Consider the following 25,226-nt stretch of genomic DNA (forward strand, 5'->3'; position numbering starts at 1 on the left):
GTGGTGTGCGGCTCTGCAGGTGGAGGTAGGTGCTGGAGATTCCCCATTACTGGGCGCAGGGGACATTAACCCCCTCAGTGCTGAGCCTGTATGTGACTATAATGGGACTGTGTGTTATACCGGGGGCAGGACGGGGCCATGACTGGATGTAGTGATCATGTGAAGCCGGTAACAGCTCCGGAGATTTCTTACATGGGATCTTTATGATGTTACATCGTCATCTTCTCCCCATTCAGGTCCCTACAATATCGGATCCTCTCAGTGGAGATCTTCTATGTAAGAGAATTCTCCTGAGCGACCCCTACAAGGATGGATAGGGACAGGGACAAGATGGCGGAGAGGATATTACACCTCACCCTAGAGATCCTCTTCCGGCTTACTGGAGAGGTGAGAGATTCTGATGACGTCACATTACATCATTCTTATCTATGGGAATAACAGATGGACAGAACTGGAGAGGTGAGGACTCTGGAAATGTCTGTAGTGAGGTTTATTAATGTGTCTCCATAACCAGGATTACACAGTAGTGAAGAAGACCTCTAGTGAGCGCTGTCAGGACCCTGAGTCTGAGGGATGGGGAAGACCCCTGAGCCCAATCACGGGGCCTCCACCTCACCCCCTGATACATGAGGACATCAATGACCAGAAGATCCTAGAACTCACCTACAAGATGACTGAGCTGCTGACTGGAGAGGTGACACTGCTGGGAATGCTGGGACATTATACAGTAACGCTATGGAGGGATCGGGGGATGACGGTATCATTGTATGTGTCAGGTTCCTATAAGGTGTCAGGATGTCACCGTCTATTTCTCCATGGAGGAGTGGGAGTATTTAGAAGGACACAAAGATCTGTACAAGGATGTCATGGTGGAGGTTCCCCAGCCCCTCACATCACCAGGTAATAGACAGGACTAAATACACACGGCCTATAATTATCTGTATGTAAGGAATGAATTCAGTCCCTGTATGTGTTTCCTCCAGTTCTATCCAGTGTGAGGACAACACCAGAGAGATGTCCCCGTCCTCTTCTTCCACAGGACTGTAAACAAGAAGATCCCGATGTTCCTCAGGATCATCAGGTAGATGGAGAGAAGGTGTCATGAGATCTCCCCTATGCTGTGTAGAAGCTGTGAAGGTCTTGTGCTCAGTCTTGTTTTATCCACCAGTATAATACACCGAACGGACAATGTATTAGAGACACTGGCACTTTCCTGATTTGAGTGTCATTGTGTGGAGAGAGACCCGTGACCCTGGAGTAGAGTATAAAATGAAGTGATGAATTTCTATTAAAACTGGAAGAGTGAGTAATCTGAGCAACTTCAAACATGGGCATTGATGCTACATTAGCCAGGACCAGTATTTAAAAAGCTACCAACCTTGTGGTTATTCTTCTTGCAATGGAATCAAGGCTTAGAATTTTGTGATTATATATAAACATTCAACAGCAACATTTAAGGTTAGTGGAGATGGATTAATAATGTGGGAATATTTTCTTGGCACATCCTGATATCTGTATGTGGAGGTTTGGGCACTAGAGATTGCATAACCAAATTCATCACTTCATGGCAGCTGTTTTCCTTATAGTAGAAGAACCCACAAGGGTAAAATAGTAAGGGGGGCACTTTAAAGATGGGGAAGCATGAGGCAGGTGTGGTAGGTGTAATCCATAAGGGAGGGCAGTGTGGTGGTTGCAAATTTCTTCGGAACAATGATGTTTAAAGAAGTTGTCCACTACTTGGACAACTTCTCATACCCCTCGCTTCACCTCCATTACATAATAAAGACTATACTCCCGTCACATGATGTCACCGTTCCTGCAGTGTCAGCACTCGCTCTCTCCGGGGCTCTCATGCAGTGTTGTGACACGTGAAGTCGGCACCCAATCAATGCTGGTGTCACTGTCCCTGCCTTTATACGTTTTCAACAGGAAATCGGTGGGGTCTCAGGACCCTGACCAGCACCAATTTGCTCAGGATTAAAAGGCTTAAAAAACATTACAGTGAAGGAAATAATTATTTGATCCCTTTCTGATTTTGTAAGTTTGCCCACTGACAAAGACCTGAGCAGTCTATGATTTTAAGGGTAGGTTAATTTTAACATTGCGAGATAGAATATCAAAAATAAAATCCAGAAAGTCACATTGTATAAATTTATTTCCATTTTGAAGTGAGAAATAAGTATTTGATCCCCAACCAACCATTAAGCGTTCTGGCTCCTACAGACCAGTTAGACTGTTAGCGTGGATGGTCAGGAGCCGGAATCTCCAGGAGTGGACCCTCTGGACCGTGGCTCGGAGGGTCCCCGGACGAGCTGCCAGGTGGAACCGACCCCTATACAGGGACCGTTAGGAGCAGGCCCAGGGGTTCAAGTACCATGGTAGCTGGTACCGAGAGGGGCGGCTCAGGATGGACTGGAGTAGGAGTGCGGGACTGAAGTGTAGACTGTAATGCTGGAATGTGGAGAGATGGTTGGAGCGGAACACAGGAGATAGGACCAGAGTAGGACTGTAGGAGTGTGGACAGCTGGATGGCACAGGAACACCGAAGGCAGGACTGGAGTGGGATGGAACAGGAACAGAGCAGAGGCAGGAGGGAACAGGAACACTGGAGCAGGACAGCACGGAAACACAGGAACAGGACTGGAGTAGGACGGAACAGGAACGCTGGAACAGAGCAGGAGCAGGAAGGAACAGGAACACTGGAGCAGGACGGAGGATACTGCAGGGAACACGGATGACAGGGCTGCGAGGCTACTGCAGGAAACACCGAGGATGGAACCGAGAGGTTGCAGAGAGCACGGGAGGAAGCAGGGCCCAGTGTACAAGGTAACACAACGATCAGGCGCCTCCCTCAGGGGTAAGCGGCCTGATTTGGCCCTGTCTGGTCTGCCATTGGTCCGAAGGTGCTTCCGGGTCAGGGCACAGACGGAGCACAAGAAGCCAAAGGGAGCCTGTCAGAGATGACCGCCGTGGCCGTCGGGCGGCGAGGGGCTGCTACGTGAGAACTGAGGCCGGGTGAGTATGCCGAGACGGCGTGGGAGCAGAGGCCGGGTGAGTATGTCGGAGCGGCGTGACAGTACCCCCTCCCCTAAGCCGCCCTCCCCAGAGATTAGCAAGAAATCTCTTGAGGATACGGGGAGCATTGATATTCTCCCGAGGTTCCCAGGATCTCTCAGGACCAAAGCCCTTCCAATCAACAAGAAAGAATGTCCTACCTCTGACCCTCTTCATAGCGAGAATGTCCTGCACCTCAAAGACATCATCGGCACCCACTGGCTGAGGACCCGGATCAGGCAAGGAATGGAAGCGATTCAGCACCACAGGCTTCAGGAGAGAGACGTGGAAGGTGTTCGGGACCCGGAGCGAAGCAGACAACCTCAATTTGTAGGCAACCTCGTTGATACGTCCAAGAATTTCAAACGGACCGATGTAGCGTGGTCCCAACTTGTAGGAGGGTAGTTTCAACCTGATGAATTTGGAGGAGAGCCAGACTTTGTCCCCGACATGATACGGTGGAGGATCCAATCTCTTTTTGTCGGCATAATTCTTCATCTGATCAGCGGACCTCTTGAGTGACGTGTTGGTCTCGGCCCAAATCTTGGAAAATTCAAAGGACAAGGCGTTGGCCGTGGGTACCTCGGAGGCAGGGGTTACCAGAAGGGGAACACCAGGATGTCTGCCAAAAACAATGAAGAACAGAGACTTGGCCGAGGACTCGCCAGCATGGTTGTTATAAGGGAACTCTGCCCAGGGGAGTAAGTCAACCCAATCATTCTGGTGGGCGTTGGAGAAATGACGTAGGTACCCAGTTAACGTCTGGTTGGTACGCTCTACTTGTCTGTGGATGGTAGGCCGAGGAGAAGTCGAGGGAAACTCATGAGCTTGCAAAGTGATCACCAGAACTTGGAGATAAACTGAACCCCTTGGTCAGACACAATGCGTTGAGGTAGTCCATGGAGTCTGAAGATTTGGTGAATGAAACTTTGGCCAGCTCCGGCGCCGAGGGAAGACCGGGCAGAGGGACGAAGTGGGCCATCTTGGAAAAACGATCCACCACCCCCAAAATGACTGTGCAGCCCGAAGAGCAGGGTAGGTCGGTGATTAAATCCATGGCGATGTTTTCCCAAGGAACCGCAGGGACGGGCAACGGAAGCAACAGGCCGGACGGAGGTCTTCGTGGCACTTTGTTTTTTGCACATTATGGACAAGAAGCCACAAAATCGAGTACATCTTGGTGAAGCGTGGGCCACCAATAGTGACGCATGATAAGGTCAAGGGTCTTCTTAGTTCCGGCATGGCCGGCCAGTTTGGAGGAGTGCCCCCATAGGAGGACTTTTCGCTTGAAGTTCTCAGGCACAAGCGTCTTGCATGGAGGAGGAGCAAGCCAGTTCACTGGAGCCACTGTGATGATCCTAGTGAGATCAATGATATGCAAAGGTTCCTCCGTGGTTTCGTGTGGCTGGAAGACCCTGGACAGGGCGTCGGCTTTGGTATTCTTGTTGCCAGGACGGAAAGTCAAATCGGGCGAAAAATAAGGACCATCTGGCCTGACGAGGGTTGAGTCTCTGGACAGACTGGAGATAGGCCAGATTCTTGTGATCTGAGAAGATGACAAAGGGATGGACAGCTCCCTCCAGGAGGTGACGCCATTCCTCCAAGGCCAACTTGATGGCCAGGAGTCCCCGGTCGCCGATCGAGTAGTTACACTCGGATGAAGAAAAGGCCTTCGAGAAGAAGCCACAAGGGTGCAGGCAACCGTAGGCGAATCTTTGGGACAATACTGCTCCGGCACCTGTCGAGGAAGCGTCCACCTCGAGTACAAAAGGTCGATTGCTCTCAGGGTGATGCAGGACCGGGGCCGTGGAGAAAGCCCATTTTAGGGTCAGAAAGGCCTCTTCCGCTTCAGGAGTCCAATCCTTGGGAGTAGTCCCCTTACGGGTCAAGCAAGAAATAGGTCTTGTTATTGCGGAAAAATGGGAGATAAATTGCCGGTAATAATTGGCGAATCCGAGAAATCGTTGTATCGCCCTTACTCCAACGGAATGAGGCCATTTGAGAATGGCAGACAACTTCTCGGGGTCCATCCTTAGTCCAGCGTCAGAGATAATGTATCCCAGAAATGGCAGATAGGTCTGTTCAAAAAGACATTTCTCTATCTTCACATACAGTCGATTCTCCCGAAGACGCTGTAACACCAAGCGGACACTCTTTCTGTGGGAGGAGAGGTCCGGCGAGAAGACGAGGATGTCATCCAAGTACACGACCACACAGGAGTACAAGAGATCCCGGAAGATCTCGTAGACAAACTCTTGAAACACCGCATTGCAGAGACCAAAGGGCATGACCAGGTACTCGTTTTGGCCGTCTCAAGTGTTGAAAGCGGTCTTCCACTCGTCACCTGCTCGGATACAGTCCAGATTGTAGGCTCCTCTGAGGTCCAGCATGGAGAAGACCCAAGCCCCTCTGAGACGGTCAAACAGCTCCGGAATGAGTGGAAGAGGGTACCTGTTCTTGATGGTAATTTCATTCAAGCCCCTATAGTCAATGCACGGCCGTAGAGTTCCATCCTTCTTTTTGACGAAGAAAAACCCAGCTCCCGCGGGCGAAGAGGATTTCCATATAAAGCCTTTGGCGAGGTTCTCTCGGACGTACTCGGACATGGCGGTGGTCTCTGCAGGAGACAGAGGGTAGATTCTGCCCCTTGGGGGGGGGGGGGGGGTTGAACCGGGAACAAGTTCAATTGGGCAGTCAAACGGCCGGTGTGGAGGAAGGACCTCCGCTTCCTTCTTATCAAAGACATTGGCGTAGGAACTGTAGGCTGGAGGAAGACCCGGAAGGTCTGGAGGTGACTGAGGAGCTACCGCCAGGCGGACAGGAGTCAGAGAGCGAGCTTGACACGGGTGCCCCCAGCGGAGAATCTCCCCGGAAGACCAGTCAAGAACAGGCTGATGAGTCCTTAACCATGGAAGACCGAGTAGAATGGTGTGGGAAAGCTTAGGCAAAACGTAAAAGACTATCTTCTCTCGATGTAAGGATCCGACTTGCAACTCCACTTCTTCAGTGACCAAGGTGACGATCACCTGTAGCGGTTTGCCATCCACTGCGGCAATCTGGATAGGGTTAGATAGAGTAACCACGGGAATTTGGTATTTGTCGACCTCTTCAGGCCGAATGAAGTTACCTGCCGAGCCCGAATCCACGTAGGCCACCTTGGACCCACGTCTCTCCCCTGAAACCAAAAGCACAGAAATCGTAAGAGGTTGAGAGGGATCATCATTACCTAGGGAGGCCTCTCTTACCTGACCTAGGTGAAGTAGTTTCCCTGTCTCTTAGGACAGGTGCGGATATAGTGTAAAGAATCAGCGCAATAGAGGCACAGACCTTGTGCCCGCCTCTCTCTCTCTGATGCAACTCGGCCAACTTGAGGCGATCTGTCTGCATGAATTCGACCGAGGAGGGAGGAGAGGACCCGGCAAAATGGGTGCTAGCAGAACGGGTGAAAAGGGGAACTGACCTGGTGGACCTCCTGTCTCTCGCTGACTCCTGAGCGCGCTCTTGGAAGCGTAGGTCAATGCGGGTAGCCAGCGAGAAAAGGTCCTCTAAGGTGGACGAGGTATCTCGACCTGCGAGTTCATCTTTTATTCTGCCTGAAAGACCGCACCAGAATGCCCCTACCAAAGCCGCGTTATTCCAGCCGAGCTCGGAGGAGATAGTGCGACCTTGAGAGAACCCTGATGTAAGTTAAAGAGTGACTCAATGAGAGAGGCTAACCGACCCGGCTCATCGAAGACGCTGCGAAAAGTATCCAGGAAAACCGGGAGACTCAAGACTACAGGGTCGTCACGTTCCCAGAGGGGATTCAACCAAGACAGGGCCTCCCCCTCCAGATGGGACATGATGAAGGCCACCTTGGCCCGGTCAAAGGGATATTGCTGTGGCAACCATTCAAAGTGGAGGCAACACTGATTCAAGAACCCCCTACAGAGCTTGGGATCCCCGGTGAAGCGAGGCGGTTTGGCGAGGCGGGGCATCGGGAGAGCTGTAGATGCGGCGGCAGCCTGGAGGGCCGACAAGCGACTGTCAAAGGAGGCCATGTAAGACAAAATGTGGGCTTGAGTTTCTTGTTGCTGACCCAGCTCCCAGTTGGGGACTGGCCAGTTGAGTGGCATTTCCAGGATCGGCCATCTGCAGGGCCGACAAACAGGTGTCCATAGACTTCATAACCGACATAATGCGTCCCTGATTCTCCCGCAGGAAGAGCAACTCCTTCTGGGTAGCAGCAGTAGTACCGGCGGAGTCCATGGCCTGATCGTACTGTTAGCGTGGATGGTCAGGAGCCGGAATCTCCAGGAGTGGACACTCTGGACCGTGGCACCGTGGGGACCCGGGCGAGCTGCCAGGTGGAACCGACCCCAAAACAGGGACCGTTAGGAGCAGGCCCAGGGGTTCAAGTACCACGGTAGCCGGTACTGAGAGGGGAGACTCAGGATGGACTTGAGTAGGAGTGCGGGACTGAAGTGTAGACTGTAAGGCTAGAATGTGGAGAGATGGTTGGAGCGGAACACAGGAGATAGGACTGGAGTAGGACTGTAGGAGTGTGGACAGCTGGATGGCGCAGGAACACCTAAGGCAGGACTGGAGTAGGATGGAACAGGAACACAGGAACAGAGCAGAGGCAGGAGGGAACAGGAACACTGGAGCAGGACGGCATGGGAACACAGGAACAGGACTGGAGTAGGACGGAACATGAACGCTGGAACAGAGCAGGAGCAGGAAGGAACAGGAACACTGGAGTAGGACGGAGGATACTGCAGGGAACACGGATGACAGGGCTGCGATGCTACTGCAGGAAACACCGAGGACGGAACCGAGAGGTTGCGGAGAGCACAGGAGGAAGCAGGGTGAGTATGCTGAGACGGCGTGGGAGCGGAGGCCGGGTGAGTATGTCGGAGCGGCGTGACAGTGACGCTCCTAATCAACTCGCTACCTGCATTATAGACAGCTGCCTTACATAGTCACCTATAAAAGACTCCTGTCGACAGACTCAATTAATCAGTCAGACTCTATCCTCTACAAAAGTGGTTCCCAAACTCCAGTCCTCGCGGACCCCAACAGGTCATGTTTTCAGGATTTCCTTAGTATTTCACAGGTGATGGAAGTATCATCAAGGCATCAGGAATTCTCTCACATGTGTAACACTATGGAAATCCTGTAAACATGACCTGTTGGGGTCCGTGAAGACTGGAGTTTGGGAAGCACTGCTCTACAACATGGGCAAGACCAAAGAGCTTTATCAGGAACAAGATCGTACACCTGCACAATGCTACAAAACCATACGTAAGATGCTGGGTGACAAGGAGACAACTGTTAGTGCACAAGTAAGAAAATTCAAGAAATACAAAATGACTGTCAGTCGACATCGATCTGGGGTACCATGCAAAATCTCACCCTGTGGGGTTTCCTTGATCATGAGGAAGGTGAGAGATCAGCCTAAAACTAGACAGGGGGAACTTGTTATTGATCTCAAGGCACCTGGGACCACAGTCACCAAGAAAACCATTGGTAACGCATTACGCGGTAAAGATTTAAAATCCTGCAGCCCCCGCAAGGTCCCCCTGCCCAAAAAGGCACATGTGCAGGCCCATCTGAAGTGATCTGTGAGTGATTGGGAGAAGGTGCTGTGGTCAGATTGCACAAAAATTGAGCTATTTGGCATAACTTAACCAGCCGTGTTTGGAGGAAAAGAAATACTGCCTATGACCCAAAGAACACCATCCCCACTGTCAAGCATCATCAATCCGGTTTCCGCTCTTTACACTGAAATTGCCCTCATTAAAGTCTCTAATGATCTACTAACAGCTACAACTAATGGTCACTACTCCATGCTAATTCTCCTGGATCTCTCTGCAGCATTCAACACTGGATCATCAGCTCCTCCTCACTATGCTCTGCTCCATTGGCCTCAAGGACATTTTTCTCTCCTGGTTCTCCTCCTATCTCTCTGACCGCTCCTTCGCTGTATCTTTTGCTGGTTCCTCCTCCTCTCATCTTTCCCTTACTGTTGGGGTTCCTCAAGGATCGGTTCTAGGCCCCCTCCTCTTCTCTTTGTACACTGCCCCTATTGGTCAAACAAGAAGTAGATTTGTTTTCCAGTACTACCTCTATGCTGATGACACCCAGTTATACACTTCTCCTGATATCACGCCTGCCTTTTTAGAAAACACCAGCGATTGTCTAAACGTACTCCCTCTATCCGAAACTGAACCTGACAAAAACTGAACTCCTCATGTTTCCTCCCTCTACTAACCTACCTATGCCCGACATTGCCATTTCCGTGTGTGGTTCTACCATTACTCCCCAGCAACACTTCCCCTGTCTTAGGGTCATACTTGATTCAGAGCTTTCATTCTCCCCCGACATCCAATCACCGGCTCGATCTTGTTGTCTGTACGTCAAAAACATTTCTAGAATTCGACCTTTCCTTAATTTTGACTGCAAAAACTCTCACTGTTGTTCTTATTCATTCTCGTCTGTATTATTGTACAGTGCCTACAAGTAGTATTCAACCCCCTGCAGATTTAGCAGGTTTACACATTCGGAATTAACTTGGCATTGTGACATTTGGACTGTAGATCAGCCTGGAAGTGTGAAATGCACTGCAGCAAAAAAGAATGTTATTTCTTTGTTTAATTTTTTTTTAAATTGTGAAAAGTTTATTCAGAGGGTCATTTATTATTCAACCCCTCAAACCACCAGAATTCTGTTTGGTTCCCCTAAAGTATTAAGAAGTATTTCAGGCACAAAGAACAATGAGCTTCATATGTTTGGATTAATTATCTCTTTTTCCAGCCTTTTCTGACTATTTAAGACCCTCGCCAAATTTGTGAACAGCACTCATACTTGGTCAACATGGGAAAGACAAAGGAGCATTCCAAGGCCATCAGAGACAAGATTGTGGAGGGTCACAAGGCTGGCAAGGGGTACAAAACGCTTTCCAAGGAGTTGGGCCTACCTGTCTCCACTGTTGGGAGCATCATCCGGAAGTGGAAGGCTTATGGAACTACTGTTAGCCTTCCACGGCCTGGACAGCCTTTGAAAGTTTCCTCCCGTGCCGAGGCCAGGCTTGTCCGAAGAGTCAAGGCTAACCCAAGGACAACAAGGAAGGAGCTCCGGGAAGATCTCATGGCAGTGGGGACATTGGTTTCAGTCAATACCATAAGTAACGTACTCCACCGCAATGGTCTCCGTTCCAGACGAGCCCGTAAGGTACCTTTACTTTCAAAGCGTCATGTCAAGGCTCGTCTACAGTTTGCTCATGATCACTTGGAGGACTCTGAGACAGACTGGTTCAAGGTTCTCTGGTCTGATGAGACCAAGATCGATATCTTTGGTGCCAACCACACACGTGACGTTTGGAGACTGGATGGCACTGCATACGACCCCAAGAATACCATCCCTACAGTCAAGCATGGTGGTGGCAGCATCATGCTGTGGGGCTGTTTCTCAGCCAAGGGGCCTGGCCATCTGGTCCGCATCCATGGGAAGATGGATAGCACGGCCTACCTGGAGATTTTGGCCAAGAACCTCCGCTCCTCCATCAAGGATCTTAAGATGGGTCGTCATTTCATCTTCCAACAAGACAACGACCCAAAGCACACAGCCAAGAAAACCAAGGCCTGGTTCAAGAGGGAAAAAATCAAGGTGTTGGAATGGCCTAGTCAGTCTCCTGACCTTAACCCAATTGAAAACTTGTGGAAGGAGCTCAAGATTAAAGTCCACATGAGACACCCAAAGAACCTAGATAACTTGGAGAAGATCTGCATGGAGGAGTGGGCCAAGATAACTCCAGAGACCTGTGCCGGCCTGATCAGGTCTTATAAAAGACGATTATTAGCTGTAATTGCAAACAAGGGTTATTCCACAAAATATTAAACCTAGAGGTTGAATAATAATTGACCCACACTTTTATGTTTAAAATTTATTAAAATTTAACTGAGCAACATAACTTTTTGGTTTGTAAGATTTATGCATCTGTTAATAAATCCTGCTCTTGTGTGAAGTTTGAAGGCTCTAACTTATTTGCATCTTATCAAACCTGCTAAATCTGCAGGGGGTTGAATACTACTTGTAGGCACTGTAACTCTCTACTAATTGGTCTCCCTCTTACCAAAATCTCCCCTCTCCAATCTGTCTTGAATGCTGCATCCCGGATCATATTCCTCACCAACCGTTAATCCGATGCCTCTACCTTGTGCCAGTCCTTGCACTGATTACCCATCCACTCCAGAATTCAATATAAACTTATCACACTCACCCACAAAGCGCTCCACGGTTCAGCACCACCCTACATCTCCTCCCTTTTCTCAGTTTACCACCCTACCTGTGCCACACATTGTGCAAATGACCTCAGATTAACAACCTCAATAATCAGAACTTCCCACTCCAGTCTCCAAGACTTTTCACTTGACTTCTTTGGAATGCACTACCCAGGATAATTTGATTAATCCCCAATACCCACAGTTTTAAGCATGCCCTAAAAATGCATTTCTTCAGACTGGCCTATCGCCTCAACACATGTATTTAACTATCCCTGTGTGGCACATTCAAAATATTCTTCATAACCAGGTTCCTCGTATCATGTTCTCATACACTGTATGCATATAATAGCGCTCTGTGTCTGTACTTTTACATATTCTGGCTGATAACCGGTTCATAAAGCATTACGTGAACACCTGATTTCTTACACTATGGCTGGTCAGAACATTGAATGCAATTGTTACCACCCACCTTTCATGTCTCCCCTATTTCCTCATAGATTGTAAGCTTGCGAGCAGGGTCTCATTCCTATTGGTATCTGTGGATTTATGTTATTATTGTTATACTGTAATGTCTTTTATTGTCTGTACAAGTCCTCTCTAAAATGTAATTGCTGCAGAAAATGTTAGCGCCATAGAAATAAAATTATTATTACTATTATTATTAACATATTCCGCAGCACTTTACAATTTTAGGAGAGACTTATACAGACAAAAAAGACCGTGCAAAATAAGCATAATTCAGATATCAAAAGGAATGAGGGCCCTGCTCGCAAGCTTACAATCTATGAGGAAATGGGGGAGACACGAAAGGTGACTGGTAAAATGTGCTTATACTGTACAATAGAGCCATAGTATATTAAATAGGATATGCACATAATGCTTCATGAACTGTTTGCCAGCCAGTATATGTACAGTACAGACACAGAGGGCTATTAAGTGCAATAATTGCAGGGTATTAATATACTCACCACCTGCCGTTCTTCTCTGATTCCCAGTGATGTCACTGCTCTGCAGACTGTCCGAGTCACCCTGTGCTCTGCATGACCCGGAAGTGACCTTTTTCAGCGGAAACCTTTGGAGCATCAAAACAAAACTCCATAGGCTTTCACTGGAAAAGATGCTTTAGGCTAACACGTAAAATATATAGTAATCGTAATTTTGGTCAATGAGAAGCAGAGAATAACGTCATTAGACACCGGAGAAAGCAGCAGTATGTGAGTATATTAATACACTCACACTACATTACATTCACATATACACACATTTCATGAATGAGAAACTTAGCAGGAGGGCTTCATAGTCTGATGTTGGATGGTAATTACATCTCCCTTCATCGCCTTATCATTGTTAAGGACATAATGGGAGTTGCAAGTTCATGCTACACAATTGTATATGCTGGAGGCTAAGCTGACATTGAACTTGATTGCTGTACTAAGATTGGTGCTATATTCCTGTACTGATCATGATTCCGGTGCTGTATTTATGTTCTGACAATGGAAGTGGAGATGCATTAATATATTAGGCTAGTTTCACACTAGCGTTTATTTGACGCAGCGCACGGCGCCGCAAGCCCCGCCCCCTGCCGGCTCCCTGCCAGCCCCATCCGGTCATCGCCGCCTACTATCGCACATGGACGCTTGCGATCTGCGCACCCTATCTTTAGCATAGGGTGCACAGATCGTGCGTTGGCCGTGCGCTAGTAGGATTTTGGCGTGCTCTGCGCACTTTTGAAGGTGCGCCGTGCGCGCCGAAATGCAACATGCTGCTTTCGGCGCGCACGTGCGCACCTTCAAAAGTGCGCAGCGCACGCCAAAATCCTACTAGCGCACGATCTGTGCACCCTATGCTAAAGATAGGGTGCGCAGATCACAAGCGTCCATGTGCGATAGTAGGCGGCGATGACCGGATGGGGCGGGCAGGGAACCGGCAGGGAGCGGGGCTTGCGGCGCCGTGCGCTGCGTAGAATAAATGCTAGTGTGAAACTAGCCTCACTCTGGTAATCTATACATGCACTGATGATGGATCTGGTGACCTATACATGTACTGATTGTTGTTCTGACACTGTACTCATGTACTGATTACTTTCCTGGTGCTGTATTTATATTCTGCTGGTGGTTCTGGTGATGAATTCATGCCCTGATGTTGGTTCTCATCCTGTATTAATGTTGATTTAGTAATCTTTAATGTATTGTTACAAGATCATAGGGTCAGTATGCTGTTCACCGCCCAACTGAATAATACAAAGACTAAAAATACAACTGTCTGAATGAGGCCAGATATATTAACAGGATCTGTAGTCTGTAATCAGACATCGTCTCCACTGACGTAATCAGTCAGAGTGCACATTAAACTGTTGACGAAACCCCTTGGTATCAACAGGTTAGGTTGACATTACTTTAATGTGTATAGGGGACTTTACTAACTAATAAAGGGTATGTGCACCCTTAGGCTATGTGCTTACGATGTCTTTTAGCCGTCTGCAGACCCGTTTTGCAGATGGGTTCCAGACAGAATTCCCCTTAAAAATACAGTGTGTGCACATACCCTTATTCTGACTGACCAGTTGGGTGCATGACCATTTAAATTGCCAAAGGCACTAGGATCGCCAACTATGGTGTCATTTTTAGTTGCCATCTTCATTTACTATTTGTTTCTTTATTTAATTCAATTTACACAACTTCTCCATCTGTGACTTTTACAATCTTTGTTTCAGGGTGAAGATCTGCCCCATATTAATACTACAGAGACATATATGAGGGGTGATGAGCGGTGTAAAGAGGAGATTCCTACAGATAACCACACAGGTGAGTAGTGATCACTAAATGCAGAGAAGTCGCTGGATGGTCTAATTATGTGTAGAATTTTTCAGGGTTAGTTATGAAGTTTTTTTAATGTGGATTTTAAACCTAAGGATTTATAGCTGAAACAGAAAAAAGCCTTTTTGCACTAGTTAATATAATTGTCTTTCTTTAGAAAGGAGTCTTCTGTATTCAGAGTCCTGTTGTCATGCTTCTGGGTTCGAACCCCTGAGCTAGTGTTCTTGTGTTCGACTTCTCTGTTCACCGAGTCACAGCAGACATACCTGTTCTCTGGGTGTTTTAGTTTCTTTTATTCTTGTTGTAGTCTTTTTAGGGTAACAGGTGTTTTTATTTTCTGACTTGTCTGTCCTATCACTTTTTGGATGCGTCTTTATATAACTTCCCCCTGCTTGTATTTCCTGCTGGTGATAGTCTCTTTGGGATATGCAGTCATACTGCTGTAGTTTAGACGATTTCTACAACTGCAGTTCTCATTTTGAACATGAATCCTGTTTTATGTTTATAACTTACTAATCAACTATTTTTAACTTTTTGTGGGGAGAAATAGGAAAAAAAAACAGCAAATCTGTTTGTTTTTGACACTTACAATTTTCTGCTATTAACGGTCTGCACATACAGTGGGGCAAAAAAGTATTTAGTCAGTCAGCAATAGTGCAAGTTCCACCACTTAAAAAGATGAGAGGCGTCTGTAATTTACATCATAGGTAGACCTCAACTATGGGAGACAAACTGAGAAAAAAAAATCCAGAAAATCACATTGTCTGTTTTTTTTTCATTTTATTTGCATATTATGGTGGAAAATAAGTATTTGGTCAGAAACAAGCAATCAAGATTTCTGGCTCTCACAGACCTGTAACTTCTTCTTTAAGAGTCTCCTCTTTCCTCCACTCATTACCTGTAGTAATGGCACCTGCTTAAACTTGTTATCAGTATAAAAAGACACCTGTGCACACCCTCAAACAGTCTGACTCCAAACTCCACTATGGTGAAGACCAAAGACCTGTCAAAGGACACCAGAAACAAAATTGTAGCCCTGCACCAGGCTGGGAAGACTGAATCTGCAATAGCCAACCAGCTTGGAGTGAAGAAATCAACTGTGGGAGCAATAATTAGAAAATGGAAGACATACAAGACCACTGATAATCTCCCTCGATCTGGTGCTCCACGCAAAATCCCACCCCGTGGGGTCAGAATGATCACAAGAACGGTGAGCAAAAATCCCAGAACCACGCGGGGGGACCTAGTGAATGAACTGCAGAGAGCTGGGACCAATGTAACAAGGCCTACCATAAGTAACACACTACGCCACCATGGACTCAGATCCTGCAGTGCCAGACGTGTCCCACTGCTTAAGCCTGTACATGTCCGGGCCCGTCTGAAGTTTGCTAGAGAGCATTTGGATGATCCAGAGGAGTTTTGGGAGAATGTCCTATGGTCTGATGAAACCAAACTGGAACTGTTTGGTAGAAACACAACTTGTCGTGTTTGGAGGAAAAAGAATACTGAGTTGCACCCATCAAACACCATACCTACTGTAAAGCATGGTGGTGGAAACATCATGCTTTGGGGCTGTTTCTCTGCAAAGGGGCCAGGACGACTGATCCGGGTACATGAAAGAATGAATGGGGCCATGTATCGTGAGATTTTGAGTGCAAACCTCCTTCCATCAGCAAGGGCATTGAAGATGAAACGTGGCTGGGTCTTTCAACATGACAATGATCCAAAGCACACCGCCAGGGCAACGAAGGAGTGGCTTCGTAAGAAGCATTTCAAGGTCCTGGAGTGGCCTAGCCAGTCTCCAGATCTCAACCCTATAGAAAACCTTTGGAGGGAGTTGAAAGTCCGTGTTGCCAAGCGAAAAGCCAAAAACATCACTGCTCTAGAGGAGATCTGCATGGAGGAATGGGCCAACATACCAACAGCAGTGTGTGGCAACCTTGTGAAGACTTACAGAAAACGTTTGACCTCTGTCATTGCCAACAAAGGATATATCACAAAGTATTGAGATGAAATTTTGTTTCTGACCAAATACTTATTTTCCACCATAATATGCAAATAAAATGAAAAAAAAACAGACAATGTGATTTTCTGGATTTTTTTTTCTCAGTTTGTCTCCCATAGTTGAGGTCTACCTATGATGTAAATTACAGACGCCTCTCATCTTTTTAAGTGGTGGAACTTGCGCTATTGCTGACTGACTAAATACTTTTTTGCCCCACTGTATAAGGCATTGCCTTTAGGCTAAGTGCACACGCTGCGGATTGGTCTGCGGAACCGCAGGTAAAATGACCTGCGGTTTACCTGCCTATTGGCCTGCGGTTTTCCCTGCGGTTTATCACCTCTACAATGGAGTAGATGGTAAACCGCAGCAGAATCGGCAGAAAAGAACTGACATGTCAATTCTTTCTGCGGATTCAAAACCGCAGCTTTTCCGCAGTTAAAAATCCGCAGCATGTGCACAGCAGAATGTAAATCACCTAGATTTACATGCTACTGTACACTGTCTGCAGAACTGCTGCAGTTCTGCTGCGGTCAAAACCGCAGCAAAAACCGCAACGTGTGCACATAGCCTTATTCCATGGGTTGGCACTTTTACTTCAATGCTAAATTTATATATTTTTATTTGTGTTTTGCTACTTTTGTACAATTTTCCATCAGCGGAGATGTATGATGGCTTATAATTTGTGTAACAAGCTGTAGTTTTCAGTGGTGCCATTTCTGGTACATATCACATTGTATTACAACTTTTAGAGGCAGAATGGACAAAAGAAATAGTAAGAGGTAGGTGGAAGGTCCCTAAAGATGATTTCAGGGAATTAGGCTGCAAGCTTAAAGCAAGGACCTCCAAGGTGGTATTTTCGGAAATACTTCCTGTACCACGTGCCATGCCAGAGAGGCAACGGGAGATTAGGGAGGTTAATAAGTGGCTCAGGAATTGGTGTAGGAAGGAGGGGTTTGGGTTCCTGGAGAACTGGGCCGACTTCTCAGTTGGCTACAGGTTCTACGCTAGGGACCGGCTGCACCTCAATGGGGAGGGTGCAGCTGTGCTGGGGGAGAAAATGGCTAGAAGGCTGGAGGAGTGTTTAAACTAGGGACTGGGGGGAGGGTATTCATTTTATAGGATAAGATAGTGACCTGGGCACAAATAAAGAAATTGGGGGTGGCGTGGGGTTAGAACAGTTAAGATTTTAGGGAGGAATAGAGGTACAGAGAGATACATAAAGTGCATATATACTAATGCGAGAAGCCTCACCAACAAAATGGAGGAATTAGAATTAATTTTGTTGGAACATAATTATGACATGGTGGGGATATCTGAGACATGGCTGGACGAGAGCCATGACTGGGCGGTTATTTTACAGGGCTATAGTCTGTTCAGAAATGACCGTACAAATAAGCGAGGGGGAGGTGTGTGTTCATATGTAAACTCATCCTTAAAACCCATCCTGCGTGATAATATATATGAATCTAATGAAAATGTAGAGTCCCTGTGGGTGGAGATAAGGGGAGGGGGAAAAAATAAATTATTGATAGGGGTTTGTTATAAGTCTCCAAAAAGAGTGGAAGCAACGGAGAATATCCTCATAAAGCAAATAGATGAAGCTGCGACTCAAGGAGAAGTCATTATTAAGGGGGACTTCAACTACCCTGAAATACATTGGGGAACCGAAACCTGCAGTTCCAGCAAAGGTAATAGGTTTTTGACAACTATGAGAGACAATTACCTTTCACAACTGGTTCAGGACCCAACAAGAGGGGGGGCACTGCTCGACCTATTATTAACCAACAGGCCAGACTGCATATCAAATATAAGGGTTGGGGGTCACTTGGGTAATAGAAACTAAAAAATGATAGTGTTGGACCCCTTAAAAATAGTCTGGGTGAAATGGTGGATGAGGAAAAAGCCAATATGCTAAATGACTTTTTTCAACAGTATTTACACAAGAAAATCCAATGACAGACAACATGATCAGTGAAAATAAAAATTGTCCATTAAATGTCACCTGCTTAACCCAGCAGGAAGTACATCGACGTCTAAAAATCATTAAAGTTGACAAATCCCCGGGCCCGGATAGGATACACCCCCGAGTACTGCAGGAATTAAGTACAGTCATTGGCAGACCATTATTTTTCATCTTTAAAGATTCCATAATAACAGGGTCTGTACCACAGGACTGGTGTATAGCAAATGTGGTTCCAATATTCAAAAAGGGAACAAAAACTGAACTTGGAAATTATAGTCCAGTAAGCTTAACCCCTTCTGTGGGTAAAATCCTCGACAGTTTTCTAAGAGATGCTATATTGGAGTATCTGAAGAAGAATAACCTCATGACCCAATATCAACATGGGTTTACGAAGGACCGGTCCTGTCAGACTAATATGATAAGCTTTTATGAAGAGGTAAGTTCCAGACTGGACCAAGGGAACAGTGGACATGGTGTATGTGGACTTTTCAAAAGCTTTTGATACGGTGCGACACAAAAGGTTGATACATAAAATGAGAACAATGGGGATAGGGGAAAATATGTTTAAGTGGGTTAAGAGCTGGCTCAGGGATAGGAAACAAAGGGTGGTTATTAATGGAGCACACTCGGACTGGGTCACGGTTAGCAGTGGAGTACCACAGGGGTCAGTATTGGGCCCGCTTCTTTTTAACATATTTATTAATGACCTTGTAGGGGGCATAAAGAGTAGAATTTCAATATTTTCAGATGACACAAAACTCTGCAGGGTAATCAATACAGAGGAGGACAATTTTATATTACAGGAGGATTTATGTAAACTAGAAGCTTGGGCTGATAAATGGCAAATGAGCTTTAATGGGGATAAATATAATGTCATGCACTTGGGCAGAACAAGCAAGATGTATAATTATGTCCTTAATTGTAAAACACTGGGCAAAACTGTCACTGAAAAAGACCTGGGTGTGTGGGTGGACGACAAACTCACATTTAGTGGCCAGTGTCAGGCAGCTGCTGCAAAGGCAAATAAAATAATGGGATGCATTAAAAGAGGCATAGATTTTACCTCTATATAAGTCACTAGTGCGACCACACTTAGAATACTGTGTACAGTTCTGGTCTCCGGTGTATAAGAAAGACATAGCTGAACTGGAGCGGGTGCAGAGAAGAGCGACCAAGGTTATTAGAGCACTGGGGGGTCTGCAATACCAAGATAGGTTATTACACTTGGGGTTAGTTTGGAAAAACGAAGGCTTAGGGGTGATCTTATTATAATGTATAAATATATGCGGGGACAATACAAAGACCTTTCTAATGATCTTTTTACTCTTAGACCTGAGACGGATACAAGGGGGCATCCTCTACGTCTGGAGGAAAGAAGGTTTAAGCATACTCACAGATGCGGATTCTTTACTGTAAGAGCAGTGAGACTATGGAACTCTCTGCCATATGATGTTGTAATGAGTGATTCCCTACTAAAATTTAAGAAGAGACTGGATGCCTTTCTTGAAATTTAAATGCAATATGTGGAGTCGGGAAGGAATTTTTTTCCCCAGTGTGGAGTTTAGTGTTTGCCACATGGGGTTTTTTTTTTTGCCTTCTTCTGGATCATCATGTTAGACTATGGGTTGAACTTGATGGACTTAAAGTCTCCTTTCAATCTTAAGTACTATGTTGCTATGTTACTTCAGCAGGATAAGCTGTAATTTTCAGTGCTGCCATTTCTGGGTGTAAACAACTTTTAGGTAACTTTTTATTTCACCTTGAAACTGTATGAGCAAAATCTGGCAATTCTGTTGTGTATATATATATATTTTTTTACGTTCCTCATGGAGAGTTAATAATGGTATAATTTTAAAGTTTGTCAATTGCATCACTTGTGCAATAGATCACTTTTGGAATGAATTTCTGTTTGCAGCCCATTGTATGCAAGTGTTTCCTCATGGATCATCAGGCATTTGTCTGGCAGTGTGTGGGTGAGGTTATGGTCAATGGCCATAGAAATTTGAGAAGGGAGGAGCTGAGCTTGTTCTGTGCTAGTTCATGAGAAATCAAAACACACCATGTGACCAGTGATGGGGAAACATCCCCCCCTTCCCAAGGGATAATGTATGAACATAAAAGCGATGAAAAAACAGCCATGATTGTTTCTTATAGAGAGAAAAATCCTATGCTAAAAACAGATAAGTTCAACTTTATTAACTACGGAAGTATAAAAGTCGTGCAAACAAAATTAAAACATCATGATATGATAAGTCCTTGAAGCATTAACTTGTTTCCGGTGCGTGACACCATTAATCTGGCATTTTTATTACTTACTGCAAAGCCAAAAGTTTACATTCATTTCATTAGTATTTGCTAACATTGCCTTTAAACTGAATGACTTTGGTCAAATATTTGGGATATCCTTGCACAAGCTTCTCAATAGTTGGTTGGAATTTTGGCCCATTCCTCCTGACAAAACCTGTGTAACTGATCCAGGTTTGTAGGTTGCGTTGCTCGCACCTGCCTTTTCAGCTTTGCCCATATATTTTCCCTAGGATTGAGATCAGGGCTTTGTGATGGCCACTCCAAAACATTGACTTTGTTATCATTAAGCCGCTTTGTTACCATTTTGGTAGTATACTTTGGGTCATTGTCCATTTGGAAGACCCATTTCCACCCAAGCTTTAACTTCCCTGCTGATGTCTTCAGTTGTTGCTTCAGTATTGCCACATCTTCTTTTCTCATGATGCCATCTATTTTGTGAAGTGCACCAGTCCCTCCTGCAGCAAAACAGCACCAGAACATGATGCTACCACCCCCATGTTTGCCAGTTGGGATGGTGTTCTTAGGCTTCCAAACTTCTCCCTTTTTCCTTCAAATGTAACGATGGTCATTATGCCCAAAAGTTCAGTTTTACCTTAATCAGACTACAGGACATGTCTGCAAAAATTAGGGTCTTTGTTCCTATGTGCTTTTGCAAACATTCTCGCTTTTTTTTGTTCCTTTTGGAGAAATCTCTTCCTGGTAGAGTGGTCTTTCAGCCCATGTGATACAGTACTCGTTTCACTGTGGATAGTGACACAATCTTACCAGCTTCCGCCATCATCTTCACAAGGTCTTGTGCTTTTGTCCTTGGATTGATATGCACATGTCGAAACAAAGCACGTTCATCTCTGGAATACAGAACCTGTCTCCTTCCTGAGCGGTATGATGGTTGGACATTCCCATCTTGTTTGTACTTGTGTATAATTGTTCGTACAGATGAACAAGGTATCTTCAGGTATCTTGAAATCATACTCAAGGATGAGCCAGAGTTGTGCAAGTCCACAATTCTCTTACTGATATTTTGGATGATTTTTTGTAGACTTTCCCATGATGTTACACAAAGAAGCAATGTGTTTCAGGTGTGCATTAAAATACATCCACAGGTGTGTTTCTAATTAACTCAAATGTTGGCAAAAAAAACTGAAGCTTCCAAACACATGACATCATCATATGGGCAGTCCAGAATTCTTAAAAGGCATATTAATCTTAGTGTATGTAAATTTTTGACTTTGCAGTAAGCACCGTAATAAAAATGCCTTAAATCTGTGTGTGTGTCTGTCTCTCTCGCCGTGTCTGTCTCTCTGTCTGAATGGATCTATGAAATTCTATGAGTCCATGTGACATCCGATTAAAAAAAAAATGTGGTAGCAAATAGGACACATTCTCACTTCCTTGTGAATTTTCTAAGGGAGGTTGTGTAAATAGCCTTAGTCCCTGTCTTGCGTCCTCTCCCCCCACATTAATTCGTTATAAGTCTGTGCTCCAGACCGATGTAAACCTGGAAAAGCAGTTGCGAGTAGCAATATCACTAATACCACCTAACATCACTCGCCTCACCAAAGAGAAGCAGCTCCAGCCATCACATAAGGGGCGAGTTAATTAAATGTTTAACCAAATAAAGCAGCGTAATTTTCAAGTTGATAGCTTTGCATGGTCCCCAAATGATGGTATAAATATCTAAGTGGCCTTGGCAGAAAAAGCGTTCTGCACCGCTTATATAACTGTTAATGATTGATGACAGACAAAGTGAAACATGAACTTTTGGAGAAGATGAATTGAACAGAGAAGTGAAAAACTGAAACAACACAACCTGGAGACCTAATGTCAAAATCCAATAGTCACTCTCTTATGCATTAGTAAAAAATTTTTATATTAAAATTTGTATTAATTTTTTGTTTTATAAAATATATAATATTGATATGATTTTAGTGTAGTATTATTGGAAAATAACAATCATTTTTATTCTTGACAGATGACTGTACCATGAGCTCAGTGGGACATCTGCTACTTTCAGATTTTGCAACAGATGATCATAGTATCATTATCCCAGATACACCTCAATCCCTTCTCAGGAAAAGTCTTTCATCCATTCATTTTCAACAAGTCCTTTCTTCTGCTTCATCAATGACTGATATGCAAAACAAAAGTCATAAAAGCACTAATGAACATGAAATAGCTCTAAAAGAGGAAAAACCCTTTTCATGCTCAGAATGTGGGAAATGTTTTAATAGGAAAATGAATCTTGTTACACATCAGAGAATTCACACGAAGGAAAAGTCACTTTTATGTTCAGAATGTGGGAAATGTTTTATGTGGAAATCACAGCTCGTTATACATCAGAGAATTCACACAGGGGAGAAGCCATATTCATGTTTAGAATGTGGGAAATGTTTTATAGAGAAAACACATCTTGTTAGACATCAGAGAACTCACACAGTGGAGAATGTATTTTTATGTAAGGAATGTGGGAAATGTTTTAATAGGAAAATGAATCTCACTACACATCAGAGAATTCACACAGGGGAGAAGTCACTTTCATGTTCAGAATGTGGGAAATGTTTTATATGGAAATCACAACTTGTTATACATCAGAGAATTCACACTGGGCAGAAGCCATATTCATGTTTAGAATGTGGGAAATGTTTTATAGAGAAAGCACATCTTGTTAGACATCAGAGAACTCACACTAGGGAGAAGCGATATTCATGCTCAGAATGTGGGAAATGTTTTAATGAGAAATCACATCTCATTGAACATCAGAGAATACACACAGGGGAGAAGCCATTTTCATGTTCAGAATGTGGGAAATGTTTTACAAAGAAATCACATCTTGTTTTGCATCAGAGAATTCACACAGGAGAGAAGCCATTTTCTTGTTCAGAATGTGGGAAAAGTTTTGCAGTGAAAGCATCTCTTGTTGGTCATCTAAGGACACACATAGGGAAGTAGTGATTTTCTATTGATGACGTTTAAGAAAAAATACAAGTTATTGTAAAATCACACATCTACACGATGGAAGGGAAGCCATTAAGAGCATTATATGATTGTTAAAAAATGTATATAATTACCAATGATTGTTATTGAAAAGCAATTAGTATTCATATTATACACCCATGTAAGAATCCTATACAGCTCTGGCAAAAATTAAGAGACCGGCACATCTAAACCCTGTCATGGGCAGCCCATTCTCCAGACCTGAACCCCATGTAAAACCTCTGGAATGTAATCAAGAGGATGATGGATAGTTACAAGCCATCAAACAAAGAAGAACTGCTTAAATTTTTGCCCCAGAAGCAATGTGAAAGACTGGTGGAAAGCATGCCAAGACGCATGAAAGCTGTGATTAAAAATCATGGTTATTCCACAAAATATTGTTTTCAGAACACTTCCTGAGTTAAAACATTAGTATTGTTGTTTCTAAATGATTATGTACTTGTTTTCTTTACATTATTTGAGGTCTGAAAGCACTGTTTTGTTTTTTATTTTTTTTCTAATTTTGAGCATTTTTCTTTTTCAGAAAAAAAAAAAAAAAATTTATTGCTTGGAAATTCGGAGACATGTTGTCAGAAGTTTATAGACTAAACATTTTATTCAAAAATATACCTATAAAGAGAAAAAGCAGACAAAGAAAGTGGTCTCTCAATTTTTGCAAAAGCTGTATATACATACACAAGTTGTCTAATGCTGCTCTCTTCTGTTTGATGTGACATCAGCATTGGAGCGATGCTGCCATAGATCAGAATAATTGCCAACTAACAGCTAGCCCGTCCGTTAACAATTTAACAACCGCTGACACATATTAAAATGGCAGCCATATAGCGGTGAGAAGAAAGTAAATAGCGCCTCCAGTGGGTGAATATCTCACATGGGTGACAACTGTATATGAACATCTATATCTGACCTCTCATTAACCCATCAAATGCCACTGTCAATCAGGACAGCGGCAGCTAAGTGTTTAAAAGGTGGTTAAAACACATATAATATGTAAAGAAGTAGAAAGAAAAAACACACACAAACACGCACACAAATCACGAAAACCCATTTTGCCACTAAAAATGCAGCCTTTGTGTTACAACTAAAAAACATTCACATAATTGGTATCACCAAATCCGGAATGACCCGGACAATAAAATGGTCTCCTTATTTATACCGTACGGCGAACAACGTAAAAAAGTGTAATAAAAAGCACTTAAATGTATTTTTTTGTCGTATTGACAAAAAATGTCATATGTAAAAAAAAAAAAAAAATAGCGCCAATTGTCCTGCAAAAACTCAAGACGTAATATTTCTCAACTCTCAGAATATGCAACACAAAAACAAATTAATGTAAAATATTGTTTTTAGTGTGTAAAAGTATCAAATCATAAAAAATGTACAGTATATAAATCTGGAATAGCTATAATCGTACTGACCCAAAGAATTAAAATAATTGTCCTTATCACTTTTACTACATGTTAAATCACAAAAAAATAAAACCAATAGCTGAATTTTTTGTTTTTGTCCATTCTCCGTCTGAAAAATTGTAAGAAAAAGTGATAATGTTATATACCCCAAAATGGTACCAAAAAATCTAATTGCTATGCAGAAAATAAGCCCTCATACAGCTTTGTTTGCCAAAAAAGTCAAATTCACTATATAGCAATAAATAAACCATATATATGGTCACTCCAATATCTGGTCCATTGGAAGGGTTACGGTCCTGAGGACCAGTCATCGGTGTCGGCGCGTTCGGTCCATGTGGATCAGTTGGTCTGGACCTTTCATGCTCGTTATCCAGGGAAACCTGGGGGTCCTGTGGCCCCCTCATTGAGAGGGGG

The 25,226-nt window shown here is 44.4% G+C and overlaps 2 protein-coding genes across 2 annotated transcripts in view; both read left to right on the forward strand.

Annotated features, from left to right (window-relative positions):
- On the forward strand, positions 1–22,497 carry LOC141074153 (uncharacterized). Its single transcript, XM_073561685.1, has 7 exons — positions 1–387; positions 515–694; positions 777–900; positions 984–1,081; positions 14,032–14,122; positions 19,433–19,514; positions 22,382–22,497. The coding sequence occupies exons 1-7, from the start codon at positions 310–312 to the stop codon at positions 22,383–22,385; spliced, it is 657 nt and encodes a 218-aa protein (XP_073417786.1). The 5' UTR covers positions 1–309; the 3' UTR covers positions 22,386–22,497.
- LOC141070528 (uncharacterized) overlaps positions 1–24,437 on the forward strand; it is a 163,909-nt gene extending 139,472 nt beyond the window's left edge. Inside the window, 1 exon segment of the mRNA XM_073559538.1 lies at positions 23,020–24,437. Within this exon segment, the coding sequence (XP_073415639.1) occupies positions 23,020–23,358 (339 nt within the window). The 3' untranslated portion in view covers positions 23,359–24,437.
- The last annotated feature ends 789 nt before the right edge of the window (positions 24,438–25,226 follow it).

The sequence above is a fragment of the Dendrobates tinctorius genome, unplaced genomic scaffold, assembly GCF_039654945.1.
Source record: "Dendrobates tinctorius isolate UK_male_01 unplaced genomic scaffold, ASM3965494v1 ptg000014l, whole genome shotgun sequence".
In the NCBI taxonomy this organism is placed as follows: domain Eukaryota; kingdom Metazoa; phylum Chordata; class Amphibia; order Anura; family Dendrobatidae; genus Dendrobates; species Dendrobates tinctorius.